Source organism: Athene cunicularia (assembly GCF_003259725.1).
Source record: "Athene cunicularia isolate RWA chromosome 20 unlocalized genomic scaffold, athCun1 chr20_part2, whole genome shotgun sequence".
NCBI classification, from domain to species: Eukaryota; Metazoa; Chordata; class Aves; order Strigiformes; family Strigidae; genus Athene; species Athene cunicularia.
The window spans coordinates 178,721-195,003 of record NW_020799126.1 but is presented as its reverse complement, the minus strand read 5'-3'; the positions used below and the strand labels follow the sequence as shown (position 1 = coordinate 195,003).

General features: G+C 49.9%; 1 protein-coding gene across 1 annotated transcript; it reads right to left on the bottom strand.

Annotated features, from left to right (window-relative positions):
• Positions 1-11,759: 11,759 nt before the first annotated feature.
• On the bottom strand, positions 11,760-15,362 carry SLC35C2 (solute carrier family 35 member C2). Its single transcript, XM_026862384.1, is given in 9 exon segments — positions 11,760-12,660; positions 12,807-12,934; positions 13,501-13,502; positions 13,630-13,805; positions 14,143-14,222; positions 14,521-14,580; positions 14,582-14,691; positions 14,858-14,930; positions 15,159-15,362. Coding segments are annotated over 8 exon segments (744 nt in total). The 5' UTR covers positions 14,924-14,930; positions 15,159-15,362; the 3' UTR covers positions 11,760-12,538.
• Positions 15,363-16,283: the final 921 nt, after the last annotated feature.

The window sequence follows — 16,283 nt, the reverse complement described above, 5'->3', positions numbered from 1 at the left end:
CCAGTCCTGCTCATGTGGGACAGCTCCTCTCCACAGGTCTGCACCCTCCTGGAGGCAGCTCCTTCTTTGCTGAGGATGGGGACGGGGAGGCCAGAGGCTGGGAAGGCAGGTGCAAAGCTACAGCACAGGAGGAATGCAATGGCAGAGACAGAAACAGGGAAGGCAATTCAATTTTCAGAGGCTGTCCCACCAATTCAGCTCAGAGAGACGATAAGAAACCCATTTCCAGTGATAGGCACCCTAATCCCCAGCCATCCTGCATTTCCAATTCCGAGAGGTGCTATTTCCAACAGGAAGGCATTTTCCCATCTAGGTTTGCTAGAAGGGACAGCAATGGATTAAATACCAATTTTTCCAGCACTGTTTAACTCTTTCTGTGCCTACTCCTGCCACTTATGCAAGCGCTGGAGGTACACGGCAGCAGAATGGCTGCTGCACTGTGCCCCAGAACAGAGCTGGGGGCTTCTCACAGGCTTCCCCAAGTGGCCTGCAGACCGAAGAGACAGAAAAAAAAAGGGAAATACTAAAATGCATCGGCAGTGCAGGCTGAGCAGCTTTGATCAGGAATCGATTATTGTTCAAGGCATAACTCAACTGTGGCACGAGAGTCACTCAGTGAAGCTTACATCCAGTGTTAAAACCATTAGAAAGGTCCAAAGTCCGCAAGGCTGACTTAAAACTGCATTTGCAAGAACACAGGCATAGAAAAAGAAGAAAGCAAACCATATAGTGATGGCCGTGCCCCCCACATCTCCACAGTTTAAATATCATGGTGCAGATGCAGCCTTTGCCTCTGGGTTACTGGGAGAAGAAAGCCAAAAGCAACACAGATGCAACAAAGAGTGAAGAGGGGCTGTCTGGCACAAACACACACAGATCAGTGGTAAATAATCCACCTTCAGGAGGGCCGCTCTCAGCACTGGGCAACAGCTGCCATCTCAAGCACGTTGTGTCTTCCCCCACGGCTGTGTGCTGGGGTCGCCCCAGGGATGCATAGTGCCTGTTCCTGGTAGTCCCAGCCCTTGCCACTAGCCACAGCTATCTTACAAGAACCACCTAACTTCCAGCATCAATCAAGACTTCTCCCACCACTGGGAAGCCACTGAACTGCAGCATTTCTCAGATACCTGCAGAGTCTTTCCCCAGATGCCCATATCCAGCCCTCTTCCTTGCGCCACTGCCTTCACTACATGCTGAGGGTCTCCTTTATCCCCCCTTCCTGACATTCAGGCTCCTACCTACTATTGGAATCAGTCCTTCAGGCAGCTGAAGGGCCCGAGACTCCCAGCCCTGCTTCCATAGCACAACCAATTGCCCTGGCACACAGCAGCTTCCTCCCCCCTCCCAGACATCAGACAAAACTCTTCCCACAGCACAGGAATAAAGCCTGAACGTTCTCCTTAGCCCCTCCAAACCCTCCCTTGATCCCTGTTACGAGCTGAACCAGGGAGTTTTGTCAGAAAGAGGAGCCCCAGACAGCTGTTGCCTCAAAAATGGATAAGGCCCCTGGTACAAAGCCTGTGGGAGGGAGCACTAGTTGCTCTATAGCCAGAGCTCTCCCACTCCTCCGCACGGCTCCAGCTCCAACCGCAACTGTCCATTCATCACCTACTAAACAAATAGAAATTTAAGGGCTCATGGCTTTAAAGCACAGAAAACAATTCCCTGTGCATTTTAATAGCACTGTAATTTATTGGATCAGAAATTCTGAATGGCAGCAAAAGGAGGCTGGGCTCAGCACACTGGGGAGCGCTGATGCAGTGCATGCCTGAGGTGTAGAGCTGCAGGGAGTCTGGGAAAGCTCCCAGGATTTGTTGTTGCATGGGTCCAGGGGAACACCATTGTCTACAAAGACCCATTCCCTCCCACACCTTGCTACCCCACTGTTCGGTGTAGGATTTGTAGTAGAAGATGCTGTAACATTCACATGAGGAGCACAGAGCGGAGCACCATGCCAGCTGTGCTCCGGAGAGGCACATCGATGCTTCCCATACCACCCTTGCAGATTCAAGGCAGAAACAAGAAGTGCAAAAAAAAAAAAAAGCTTCAGCCCTGGGGAAAGAGGAGCACCTGGTGGAAATACAGAGAGTAAACATGAGCATTACTGCTCCTCCCCCAGGTAATCTCCCAGCTCTGGAGTTTGAGCTGCATTCAGCAGTAATTGAAACCAGGCTCTTTAACACAGGTGCCAATTACTGCCTGTTAATGCGAGGAGGTCTGATAGACAAAGCAATTACCCAGCTCTGCTAGGCTGGAAAGCACAAGATGAGAAGGTTGGGCTGCTTATGCTAGTGTGGGTCTTGTAGGACAGCTCTGTGCCCCAGCAAACCCTCTTGGCAGTGCCAGACAGCCCAAGTCCTTGACTCATGCCCTCTGGCTGCATCTCCCCTGCATGTTCACAGGGGCCAGCAGCGTGCCCTTGCTGAAGGAGGGCTGACCATACGCCGGGGTGCATCAGCTCAAGTACTGCCAGTGGGTCGAGGGAGGGGATCCTCCCCCTTTATTCAGCACTGGTGAGGCCACAACCATGTCCAGTGTTGGGATCATCAGTGCAAGAGAGACACAGAGTCCAGCAAGAGCCACAAAGATTCGGAAGGGACTGGAGCACATCACATATGAGGAAAGGCTGACAGAGCCGGGACTGCTCAGCCTGGAGAAGGCTCGGGGAGGGAACTCGTCACTGTACACAAATACCTGCAGGCAGGGTGAAAAGAGGACAGAGCCAGGCTCTTTTCAGCCCTGGGACAGGACCAGGGGCAATGGGCTCAGAGTGGAACACAGGAGGCTCCCTCTAAGCACCAGGAAACACTTTCACTGTGAAGGTGACTGAGCAGTGGAACAGGTTGCCCAGAGAGGCTGCAGAGTCTCCATCCCTGGAGATATTCAAAATCTGTCTAGATGTGCCCCTGGGCAACCGGCTCAAGATGGCCCGGCCTGAGCAGGGTGGCCGGATGAGAGGACCTTTGGAGGTCCCTTCCAATCTCAGCTGTTCTACAATTGTGATTTCTAACCATCCACATTCCCTGTTTTCCCTGCCCAGCTTCTAAATCCTTCTGGGCCAGCTGCCTTTCCCCACCTTCTCTGCTCAAATCCCCCCCTTTGTTTGCCCTTCTGGGGGTGATGTGTCAGTGAGGAAGGTGGCTGATCCAGGGGTAGTCTCATGATGATGGGGAGACGACAACAGGAGGTGCAATTCCCAACAAATCCTGCTGTTCCTTGGTCTTTTAATCTCCAGTAACTGCTGACATGGAGGGACAGTGCCTTGGGAGAACCTCAGCGAGTGATGACAAGAGGGTTGACCTATCTGGGCCAGCATCAAGTGGAAATTAGTGTTTCATGGGACCACATCAGAGTACTTTTTGCTGTACAGAGAGCACCTTTGCCTCTGTACACCCTCCGTAGGGGAGGTAGCAAGATCAGAGACATGGATGGGGAGCAACGAGTGGGAGCAGGATGGCAAGGTTCCCCCTGCATGGCCCTGCAAGTCAGATGTGGTGCCCACATCTCTAAGAGGATTTTGAAAAAATGGAAGATGCACAGAATAATTACAAATGTGATTTGGAGGCTGGAGAAAACACTTGCCAGGGACAGAATGAAATAGTTCAGTCTGTTATCTCACCTGAAAGGGAGCCTGAGAGGTGATTTGATGATAAGCATTTCACAGAGAAAAAAATACTTGGTGTGAAAGAGCTCTTTAACTTTGTTCATAAAGGAGGCTGGAGCCTGTAGGCAAGCAAACTGTAAATAGGGAACACGGCACTGGGCCATGCTACCCGAGAAGTGCCATCTGCTCTGCCTCCTCGCATCCTCCACCCTGTCATGGAAGATACATCAGCTGAGAGACACTGGGTTCATTACAGGCAAAACAGAATAATGGTATTTCTTACTTGGAGTTACACAGGGGCTCTAGATAAATGAACAGCCACTTCAGGCCTTAAAAATCTATGAAACTGCAGGCACAAGCTACAGACAGTACTGTATAAGGATGCATCCTCGAGCTCCTCTGCACGTCCCCACGTGACTGCACTGACGCAAGAGGAGGCAGAGCGGGGGGAGGCTTGTTCAGCTTGGAGAAGAGATGGTTTTCAGACGGACCTCAGAGCAATCTCAGTACCAAGGAAGTTATTTGAGGAGACAGAGCCAGGCTCTTATCAGTGATGCTCAGTGGGAGGATGAGAGACAATGGATGTAACTACAAAGACATGTTCAGACTAGATAAGGAAAAACCTCTTCCTCACGAGGACAGTCAAGCACTGAAGCAGGGGTCCAGAGAGGCTACGCAGTCTCCCACCTGGGAGGTTTTCAGCACCTGCCTGGATGAAGCTCTGAGCAACCTGGACCCCACCTGCATACAGAACTGCTGAGGTCCCTTCCCACCTGAATCATCCAGTGATCTCTAACTCAGCATAGGAGGAGAGTGCCTCTCAGCTTCAAACTCACAGGGCTGGATGAGGGAAAGTGTCAGGGGTTTGCATCAGCTACACAGTCCCCTCCCAACAAACTTTCCTGCCACCTCAGACCCTGCTGTGCAGAACAGCTGAATACTTTTTTCCCCACTCCCATATTTTCAGAGTCCAAGAAGCTCCTGCTTGGCTAAGGCTGATCCATCTTGTCCTCTGACACAAAGGAAGAATTCAAGGCTGCAAGCAAAGGACTGTGCAGCACAGTCTCCAACACCAGGCACCAGCTCCACCTTATTCTTCCTGGGGAGTTCCACTGGAGACCTTAAACATCCAGAAACAAAGCAGCAGCTCCACAGGACAAGGGACATAATACGGGCCAGCTCCCTTTATACAGCAAATTATGTCCACGTGGCAGGTGGGTCTGCCTTGTGCAGGGCAGTGGAGGAGGCGCTGAAACACAAGGCTAGAAAAATTACTAGGCTGAGACCAGAAGAGTGGCTCTTAGCACGTTCATGATGATGGCTCCAATTAGTGCAATTACAGGGCTTGGTTGCATCTTCCTGCTTGCGATTTTCATTAACAATCGCATGGTCAATTCTGCTACTTTTCACTGGGCAAGCAGCCAGAAGCTGGCAGCAGCCTCTGCTTCTGGCAAGGTCTAGAGGGAGGCCAGGCTGGCAACAATGGCCCAGCCAGGCATTCAGACATCCCAGCTCCTAGCAGCAGAGGGCCGTTTGGGAGAAGGAAGGCGAGCAGCACAGTACCTGCCCTCTTGGAGGAGCACACTCCTCACGAGGCTGAACTGCACTCAGCACAGCTGATCCCTCAGCAGGAAATACCATCACAAACACCACCACTCCTCTGTGTCCCAGACACAGCTCAGTTCTGGCTGCACCACCTTTCCTAATGCAAAATAAGACAAGTTCACCCCCTAAAACACGACTCCCCAAGCAACTGCAGGACACAAGGCTTCTCAGGCTCGCATGACTCCAGAAAAGCGAGCCATTTCCAAGTACAGGGTGAAGACTAGAAGCAGAAGTTCTTTCAACCTCCTTAGACTGCAGACATGAGGCCATAGAGCACTAAAACCTGCATACCCCAATAATGAGAGCAAAAAAAAAGAAAAGAGCTTCAGTGCAGAAGCAGGGGTATAGAGTTAGGGGCAATTATTTGCCACAGCAAAGACTGCAGATGAGTGTGAGCCCTTTACAGCCCAGGCTGGGTGGTGACCAGCCTTCCAGCCTCTGCACCCTGAGTTCCCTCTTCCCCACTGCACTAGGCACTAACCACACATTCCCCTAAAAAAAGAAACGGAGCACAGCTGGAGGCAGCCCTGCTTCTGGGCACCAGGCCCCATTGTTGCCTTGTTATTGCTGTGTGGTTTGGAGCCAGGAGTCAGCCTTCTGATGACACCTTGTTTGCCAGGCAGAGGAGTTTGCAGGGACACCTTCTCCTTGCCCTCAGGATGTTCACTGTACTGAAGTTTCAGCAGGAAGCTAAGCATCTGTTCTTCAGACAAAAAAGTCTCCCAGGGGAATGGGTAAGGGGGCAAAATCAGCACACATGTAAACACCCGGTCTTACAGGCAAGAACGGGGTTTGCGGAAGGAGCGCAGCACCTCTGAGACTCATTCAGCTTTGCTTCCGATGGTTAATTAGTTCACCTTCAGTGTTCAATCAGAGCCCTCTAATTCCTGTGCATGGCTGTGTGCAAGTGTGTGCACATGGGCCCCCACAGACTGGGGAAGGCCTGCACAGTACAAACATATGTGCCCATGTTCTCACTAGCAAAGGTGCTTGTGAGCCTGTCTCCCCAGCACTGCAGTGCTCCAGAGTGGATCCAACGTTCAGCCTTCACGCTCTTCCTTTGAGGAGGGGCAGAACCAAACCGTGCTGCACAATGATTGCCGGTACAGAAAACTGCTCTTCCCATCCCCTAAAGCAGCCCCAACTCAAGGCTCATCAGAACACATCCTGCATAACCCGTGAGCTGCTTCACAGCTCTCAGAAGGCTGTGGAGACCACACCGCAGCACAAAGGGACCTCTCAAAGGTCAAGACCTCCCAGCCCTGGGCCTGCACACAGGGCTGGGTTTGCACAGTGCTTCCAATCCCAAGCCCACCACACTGATCCAAATCTGAAACAACTTCAGCAACAGCAAGAGGCCTTGACTACCTCTGTACGAGACCAAAGAGCTGCACAGCCACCCAGAGTTATTTTTCGGAGGCAAACAGGATCTACTGGCATTCCCTGCTCCTACTCCCTACTGCCATCCCTCTGTACTTCCATCCTGTCTCCTCAGTAGACTCCAACCCTGCCTCTTCACGCTTAGAGTCTGCACTTCACTGCTATCACTACAGATAGTGCCTTCTCGTTTCCCTTCTGCCACTGCTGCAGCACTCTTATTTCCTCCTTTAAGTCCTTCATCCTTGCCTCTTTTTCTGTTTGACATTTTCAGTGCACAGTAGGGTTTTTTCCTTATATGAAAGAGGGTAGGCAGGGGTTCGTTCTTCCTTTCATTAAATTTTAGTGCCCATTCAAGTGAGACGGACAGTGTTCAACAGACAAGCTGTGCTGCTCCTTTAACGCTCTCTTGCACTACCCTGCACCACATACAGCCCCACTCCACCCCTCCTGAGCTCGCCCACAGCTCTCCCATATTCCCTAGAAGGCACCCAGCACCTTGGTTCTGCTCCTGAGTGAGACCACGTCCAGGTGCAGGATGACTCAGCTTGAAGGCAGGACTACAATTTCAGCAAGTGAGGGTAAGGCCCACCAACCTCCTCTATAGACCTGTTCCAGGGACTGAGCCTAGAAGGTAGGCAGTGACCTCTCCCCTAGGACCAATCCCCTCAACCCCTGAGGCTTCTGGGGAGGGGAGACAGGAATATGTGGACAGAAAAGAGCCCCGCACCATGTCCCAGCAGAGTTGCCATTTTCCCAGAATCACAGAGCTTTTACCCTTTCCTTCCTGCCGATTCCAACACGGACCTCTGACAAGGCCTTTTTACTTTGCTCACTGATCTCCTACACTAAACTTGATGCTTGCACTGGCTGAACCTGCAAAATCAGGCCCACCTAACCACAAGCAATTGAGATTTTCTCCAAGAGCTCCAGGGCAGCGCTGGAGTACCAAGACTTCTCAGGCTCTCAAGGAGTCAGAGTGCCAGTAAAGGGGCAGTCAGAAGAGCATCAGGCCCTTCAAATGGAAGGCCATCCCCATCAGCTTCATGGTGGATTCAGATGGACTCTCCTGCAGCTCTCTATACAGCCAGTGCTTCCACTCTGTTTCTAAAACACTTCTTGCTGAGAGTGAGCACTAAAGCAGCCAAGAAGAGTGCTCTACCCTGCACCAGGGCAAAGTCCTCATCGGGTGAGCCTCAGAGCCAACATGGTGAGGCCTGGTGAAGCTCTTGGAGTACAGAAGAGCCTTGCAGACACAGCACACAGCAGTCGGTGAAAGCAAAAGCAGAGTGAAACAAGCTGAAGGGAAAGTCAAAAAGTGATAGGAAAACATTCACCACAGGCACACTATTCCTAACTCGCTGCTTTTCCAAATGTAGGAAATGGAAGTGCTTTTGGAAAGCTCAGAGGTGTAATGGATAGGGACAGCTTTGGCCAACACAACAGCTGCACCTCACTTCTTTAAAGGCAACCTCTGTCCATCTCCCCAAAGTACCAAGACTGCTTCCCCATTTTATCATCTCTGTGCCTCACCTCTGCATCTCCTTGAGTCAGGGCCTTGAAATTTGTGATGGAGAACTGGTCTCAGGTGACAAAGTCAGTCACAGCATTTGCCCACCCTCTATCGTGGCGCTCCTGCCAGTGCCGCAGGAGTGACGTGGAGCAGAGAGATGTGGCGGGCAAGGGTGAACAAAAGTGGAACAAGCAGATCTTGGACCAAGAAGAGCAACACTGGCACACAGGGTGTGGGGAATGTACACACTGTGCTCCCTCCCTTGCAAAGTTTAGGCTCTCACCAGAAGCTGTTAGAAAAGCAAGATAAACCCATGAAGAATAGCATCCTTTCATTTTCCTTCTACGTTTCCCAGGCAACACCAAGCATTCAGCAACAGTTTAGAGTGCAAAAGCCCCCACTGTTTGGTCAGTTAATGGCAGGAGGATGAAGAGACTTAAGCAGAGCTGCTCACTGCTTATTGTTTGGAAACCCCAGTCAGGCACCTGCAGCAATGACATTTATACCCAACACCACAGTTTTTAAATGCAAACTTCTATGCTGGTGCTCCAAAACTCCAGTGAAGGAGGTGCATTTCCATTCTCAGATGACAGATCTACAGCTACCCCTGCACACATGGCTAGGAACGCGTGACAGCACCATGAAGGTAGGTGCACACAGATCTCAGCAGGAATGCTCCAGGCTAGAGAAAGCAATCTAGACTCAGGACTGTTGCTCAAACACGCTGATGCACAGATGCTAAAAGAACCCCCAGCTGCAGCAGAGAGGCCTCAGCAGACCCTCAAAGTTGGTCAAGCTGCATGGTTCCCAATAGGACTCCAAGACCACCCTCTATTCAACCAAAGAGCAGGACCATGTCCTTAATGCTGGACACATATGTTTAGCCTCCCTGCTAGGCACATGGTTTAGTTAGCATTCCTGCTTTGGTCACTTGTGGAACGATGTGCTGAAGGGTAAGCAGTGTCTATTCTCACCTCTTGGTAGCATGCTGGGGACAGCCCATGAGCCTTCAGAGACCTGACTCAAGGCTAGTATGCTGATGGGCCTCTGCTTGTCATACAATTATTGATCTAGCTGTTCAAGTAGAAGCTAAAAGAACAGAGATTCGGTGGCTAAATCATATGCAAGGTGACTTGAAGATTTCTAGCACTAGAAGACTCCCAAAGCTATCAGGGCTCTAGAAGAAATTGCATTTTCCAATTATGTCCAGCCAGAGGCCTGTGCCTTCTCTCTCTGATGAGTTATCATGCAATTTTTTCCATGCCTCAAACAAGTCCTAGAGATGCTGTGAAAGAGCTGCCCCTTCCCACCTTATTCTAGCAAGCCTGACTGAATCTAGACCTTGTGATTCTAACATTCTGGAGCTAGGGCCACCACGGAACACGCTATCCCAAATGATGTTATTAAATCAATGTGCCATTTCATCTGAATGGTATGAGTAGTTCTAGCATAAAACAGACAAAAAAAGGACCTTCACAGCAGTAGAAAAGCCATGTACACATTAAGTGTACACTTACACTCATCCACAGCTATGCAGAAAAGTGTAACTTTTCAGGTCCCCCATCACGGTTATCTGTCCCTAGATTTTCCAATTATTTAGAGTCTAAACATCCTTTAGATATGCTGATTCTAAGTTTGAGATCTCAGCCAGTTTCACAGGAACAGCTCTTCACTGCTAGCTCTTCACTATCCCTTACAGCCCAAGAAGTTTATCACCAGAGGTTTGATGCAGACTGCTATCCATCCTTTCTACATTCTTATTGCTGAACATCTGCTATTGAACTCATCACCTACTTCTTGCTGTGTGCTGGTCACAGAAGCACCTGCAGAATATGCCCTACCATAAACCTCCCTGCATAAGATCCCTACCTGGATTTGTGAGGCTGGAGGAAAACCTCTTCCTCCACTGAACCTCAAGGAGAAATTAAGTAGTAATTGTCACCAAGCTCTGCATAAGGACTTTTTAAATTCACAGGCAGGAATAGGACAGAGATCCTCTGCCATTCCTATCTGGATAGAATAGGATTCTTCCCAATACAGAGGAATGATGCCCAGTCTCACAAGCAAACTGGACTGATTCCCTGTACCATATGCCATGGAAAAATCATGAAGCAGTATACATTTTTGTTATTTCCAGGTTTCTCTTTATCTCTGAAAAGAACAATATCTTACTGAACAAGGAAGCAGACATCTATCCAGCCTTGCTGGAAGCAAGCAGCTGGCAACTTTCCAGGGAGGGGGGCAGAACTAACTGCTTGTCCCAAAGCTGTTCTGACCGTACTTCACTGCAGTCAGTGAGTGTCCTATTTGTTGCCAAAAGGCTGCGTCTAGATCAGAAATGCTAAGTGTGGACACTAGGTTCTTTCTGTGGCATCCCCTCTATCTTGAGGAGAAAATTAGACCGGAAGCAACAGACTACAGGGCTCTACAGTTCACAAGCATGTGTGCTGGCACAATCAAATTTCATCTTCAAGCACCGTATGTGGTGCAAATCTTGGCCTCTGAACAAGGTCACCTTTACCTTGGGTTTACAGGGACCTGAAATCCCAATCCAAGAGTTACACTGTAGAAGGATGCCCGAGGTTCAGTTCTGGGAAATGCAAAGAGAAGCTGTGGTATTGCTAACGACAGATCACATGTGGAAAGTGTCGCTGCCCCAAATCACAGCCCACGGGGGTCACGCCTGTCAGGAGGGTGAACAGGGAGAATCCTGCTGGAAGCATCACACGTCCCAGCTACTGGAAAATCCAGCGACAGGCCAAGCCCTTCTCAGCTCCAGGCATCCTATCTGAGGCACAAGATCCCTTGGCATGCCAGCCTGGCCTGGAGCTGCTGGCTCAGCAGCTTTACATGAGGTAGTTGCACCACCTGCTGTCTGCTCCAAAGCAAGTTACCAATGTCTATTAGAATATCATTAAAGATGACTGTTATTAACAAGTTTTCTTCTTCAGAACCATTGTTTTGCAAGACATGGTCTTGACTAAAGTCATCAAGAAAGACTTCGTATCTGAAAATAATGAAGCAAGACCGACTGAGGTCCCTCTAGCCCAGCCAAAATAGTTCAGGTTCTCAGAGTATGAGAAATTCACTTTAATGCCCAGCTCCTCTCAGGAGAAAGATCACACCATTATCCCTTTGGGAAGCTCTCTCAAGTTATTTCTACTTCAAAAACTCCAGAAGCTAGCACTGAACAAAACTCTGAAAGAGGTGAAAATTCTGCCATGCAAAATACCATCCACCTGTCCAACACCACTGGTGGCTCAGCAGAAAGGAAAGGGACACATCTTAAATCCTGCACCATTCCCCTCTCCTGGACAAGGCCGCAGCACTAACCGATGCCCAATGGGGCTAAGAGGTAAAATTTCTACAAAAAGTCACACTGCTAAAAGTCATCTTAAGATACCGTGTCTTGTTCACACATGAAAGCAGACAAGTCAGTATGCTCTCCTGCTTGGCACAAACACGATGGGTGGCAGGAAGATCCCCCTAAACCTAGAGATCAAGGATCCTGTTCATGGGCAAGTATTTTGTGTACCAGGCCTCAGAAATAATTGGGCATGCAGTAGCAAGGTCAGTGTGGGTCCAAAAGGAAAGGAGTTCAGAAGGCAAATGCCCTCTGCTTGATGAAGCATAGGTGCATAATGTGCAGACAAAAAGGAATCAGAGAAATAGTTTATTTAAAAAACAAACACACCCCACCCCCCCAAATACCCATATACTTTCTGATAAGCTTATGGCTCAGGCTACATCTCCTGGGATACTGCTCTCTCTCCTCTTGGCCTGTAGGGCCAGAAGTGCTCATACATCCCTGTCTTTCCTCCAGCCAACATCATTTGACCTCATTCAATTGGTCCCAGATACCAGCATTTAATTCTCTCCTTACTACGCACACAGAACACGAAGGTCACCAGGCACAAAGGCTCCTTCTCACTTGGACAAGTCTATGGATTTTTATGTAGTCATCTGCTCCCACCAAGATGCGAGTTCCTCCCAGCAGAACCATAAAGCAAGCATGAGAAGGTAAATCTACCTTCTTTGTTGAAGACAAAGCCAATGCTACAATCACCCCTGAACCACTGAGCCATCTGTCCAGACATGGCCATGCTTACCCTAGAGCTCATGGTCTACACTCTCCTTACAGACTTCAGGACACCCTAATAAGCTTCCCACAGCATCTCCCAGTCTCACCACGTCGTTCTCCTTCCACTGAACCATGGCTCATCTTCCAAGTTTGCTCTCTGCAAAGGGGATATGAAAGGACATCGCCTCTTTCTTGAGCAGCATCTACAGATCCATGCTGCAGCAGAACATCAGGGCTCTCTTGCCAGGCCCTGGCTCTCCTCTGGGTGCTCACAGAGAGACTCTCGGACCTTCCTCCTAGAGAGCTGTCAGGCAGGTGGGATAAGAATAGGGCAGGGGCCTTTGTGCTTCGTTATCAGTCAGTGCTGCTGTGGGGTTTCAACATCCTCTTCCTCCTCCTCACCACATTCAGAGTGGCACAGCAGCAGCTCCAGGTCAGGGTCAGAGCTGGCCTCTTCCTGTAGCTTCGGTGCTTCTTCACCTGCATGCAGACAGCCCCTTTAGTGACGAACGCACTAGAACACCCATCAGACCTGGCGCTGGCCAGGAGCTGCCGACAGACACAGCTCCTAGTGAAGCTACAAGAATGCCTACAGAGAAACAGAAAGGGATTTAAAACAGAATCACCTTTGGAATTCATGGCTTTGAGAATGACAAGAAGAAAGATTCCTGACAGACAAACAGTAAAACCCAGCCAGTTCAAGAGATTGAAGCGGTCTCCCAGCAAATGTGTGGCGAGGAATAAAATGCAATTTCTGTGGAAACAAAAAACATGACAAATGGCAGGGCAGGATCTGAGGAGATATGCATGAGACATTTTACCACTCAAGCCCACATCAAGATGCCAGGCTGCTAGTTTCCATCAGCACATTCTTCCATGCGCAGAGTTCTAGGACCAGTTTCTAGAAACAGAATGACCTGTTAAACTGAGATGGGGGATTTTAAGTCCTCTGACTGCATAGCTTGGCTACATGGAAATCCTGTGACTTCCAAATCAGACAAACTTCCTCTGTCACCATTCAGCTCAAAAGTGTGCATGCTGGATTCCTCAAAGAAGGCGAGGAGGTACCAAACTAGGTTAGAGGTAGCTCAAGCCAGTGGTTTGTTCATATGCAGGTCTGATGTAAGAGCATGCCCTTCTTACCCCTCCTCCCTCCCATACCATCTGTTGCTCGTGAAGCCCACGTGTTTTAGCCTGTCCCAGATCCCACCACACTCTGGACCCTAATGGTATTTTTTATAGAACAGCCATGAGTCTCTGCCCCTTGCTGTCAGGGACCAAGGGACTTCATTGTAGAGACTGCAAGGAAAAGCATCAAGCTCCTGTGCAAGGAGAACAAAAACAACAGGAGATGATGTCTAAGGCTCTAAGGAAGTTCCCACCACACAAAGCCTGTTAGAGATGACTCGGTACTTGCCTTGTAGCATTAGCACAGGAACCATGCCTTACCTTAAAAATGCCAGCAACGGAAAGGGTGAGGCTAGATGTTCTGGAAACCAAGATGAACTCAGAAAAGCCTAGACCAAAGGCAAGAATTCCACCCAAGAAAAGCTTCCCTACCAGAGAGAACAGCATTCCTGCTTCATGGAAATGGAGGAGCTTCTCTGACACAGACAAAGGCAGGCCTAGGAACAAGACAGTGAGTAGCAGAGTACCTTTCCCAACTCCCAGAACTCCTCACAAAAAGATGGGGGTGGGCTGCTCACATTCCAGTATCAGGAGGATGTGGAGCCAGTTCTTCACAGCCCCTACTTCCACAAGTGTGGCAGGCTACTATTCCCATGCACTCTTTAATGTTCCACCAGCATAAGGTATATCGGGGCCCTTACAATTCCAGGTCTCCAACGACTTTGTAAAGTTCATAGAGGTTCACTTATCTGAATGAATCACCTCAAACAACAAACTGCTAAGCAATCTCCCCAATCACTCTATAATGCTCTCCCTGCTTTCTCTAACTCACACCATCAAACACCACAAAGAGAGGGAAGAGCCCCAGGAACCTGAGTGGCTGCAGGTAAAAGAAACATGGTATCAGTGGGGTTCTGGGGCCTTGAAAGAGGAGAATTAATAGCAGACCAGGCAACATCAAGCCAGGGAATAACATAGCTCCTAGAGCCTTTATTAGCACCCTTCCTAGACATACATCTTATCTGTAATGCCCACACCTGTGCTGCTGCAGATGCCAAAGCCACCTTCATTACCCCTCAACAGATGACCCCTGCCCCAAGTGCCAAACACCATCCCTTACACTAGATGTCTTGTTTCTGCAGCAAGGGCCACCACCTCCTTATTCGCCCATGCCCCCCACCCAGCACCACCTGCTGCTTCTTAACACCCTACACACCCAGCTCAGCCTTCTGCATAAGTATGTGCATGAGGGTCCAGTGAATACCCCCAAGGAGAGGCACACAGCACCAGCATGAAGCCCTGGGTGCTGAGCTGTGTGGACTTGTAAGTGAACATGAGGAGCCCCCCCACGATGAGCAGAACCACCACCAGCAATGCCACCCTCTGGGTGACAGCAAACACAAAGTCACTACAGACCCTTAGAGCTGAACAGAGACAATTCATCCACGTAACTGCATTCTTCCTCTACTTGTACATTCCCTGTACATGTACTGCCTCTTTCCCTGGGCAGGAACTTCTCCCTCCCTAAAGCAGCATGTGGGACCCTTACCACTTCCTCCAGCTTGAAGAGCAGTGAAAAAAGCAGGATGAAGAGAATGGCAGAGGATTTGGTCATCACGTAACTGTAAGGACCAAAATACACTGCGAGTCTCCTCCAACATCCTCCTTCCCAGCAAAGCACTACTGGGCACCAGATGGCCCCCTTCCACCTTGCTACCAGACAGCTATCACAGACCCTGCGTGCCCCCCTGGCTGTACACCCATCCAGGAATCTGACCCTGGCAAAGCACTTTCAAACCCCCCCCCCCGCCCCCCCGAGGGCTCTGGGGGAAGATGGTGTTTGTACTCACAGGGAGACAGTGATGTACAGGAAGCTCCAGTTACTCAGCCCAATATCCAAGGAAGTTGACAGAGCTAAAGGATCAAAGAAAAAAAATCCTGAAGTTAACTGTCTTCCACAACATAAAACCAAACACCAAAACCCTGCTACTTGGGCATGAACATATGGAGCAGAGCAGACCCAGGGAAAAACCCATGTTTTCCTCAGATTAACTCTTCAGCATCAACATTGCTTGGGTACCCTCGGCTCTTCACGTTTCTGTCCCTCTCCCTGTGGTCTAAGCTGGGCTTAGCACCACACACTACACAAAATCGCAGAGGTAACTCTTGCCCTCCCTGCAACTGGAAACCATTGCCAATTTGCACTAAGTCTTTTCAGAACGTTATCAGAGCGTGGTAACTCCTAAGTATGAGGGCGACTACCAGAACCCTAAAGAAGCAAGTGTGGCAACAATGCTCAGCACATGCCCTTAATCCTGGCACAGCTCTCATTACAGTCTGTTCTCTCTGGCCATAAGCTTCCTACTTCAGCAAACAGTTCCCCTGAGCCAGTGCAGGCCGTGCTGACAGGTGGTACTGCTACAGGTGTGGAGAAGGCGTTTCTCAAGAAACCACAGGGCATGTTAGGTAAGGTATGGCAAACCTTGCCAGAGATCTTAGCCCAGATACTGTGGGACACAGTATGACGATGACTGAACCAGCGTAAGATACAGCCAAAGAAGTGCTGAAGTATCTGGAGGCCTGTGCTCTGAGTAGGAGATTCACTCCCTGGTCTCGGCTACACCAGTTTTGTGTGTTACCTACAGCGAACTCCTATATCACAGAATAAGTTCCAACCAGAGACAGCTCCTGAAATAACATAAACGTGTGGCTTGATACCACCATTAAGGTGAAAAAATAACTTGCAGAGATGGAGGTACCGTGCGAGATTCTCACTGCGTGTTCTCACGTGCCAGTGCTTCCTTTGGAAAAATGCGCTCGGCGCGGCCTGTCCGCACTCTGACCCGCTCTTGTTACGGCCAAAGAGGCCGGTCCCATTCGGGCCCCACCTGCGAGCAGCACCTACTCCTACCCCGCGGCTGCTGAGGGAGCGCAGGGGCCGCCCGCAGCGCTGGGCACCCGCGGGCGCGGAGCTG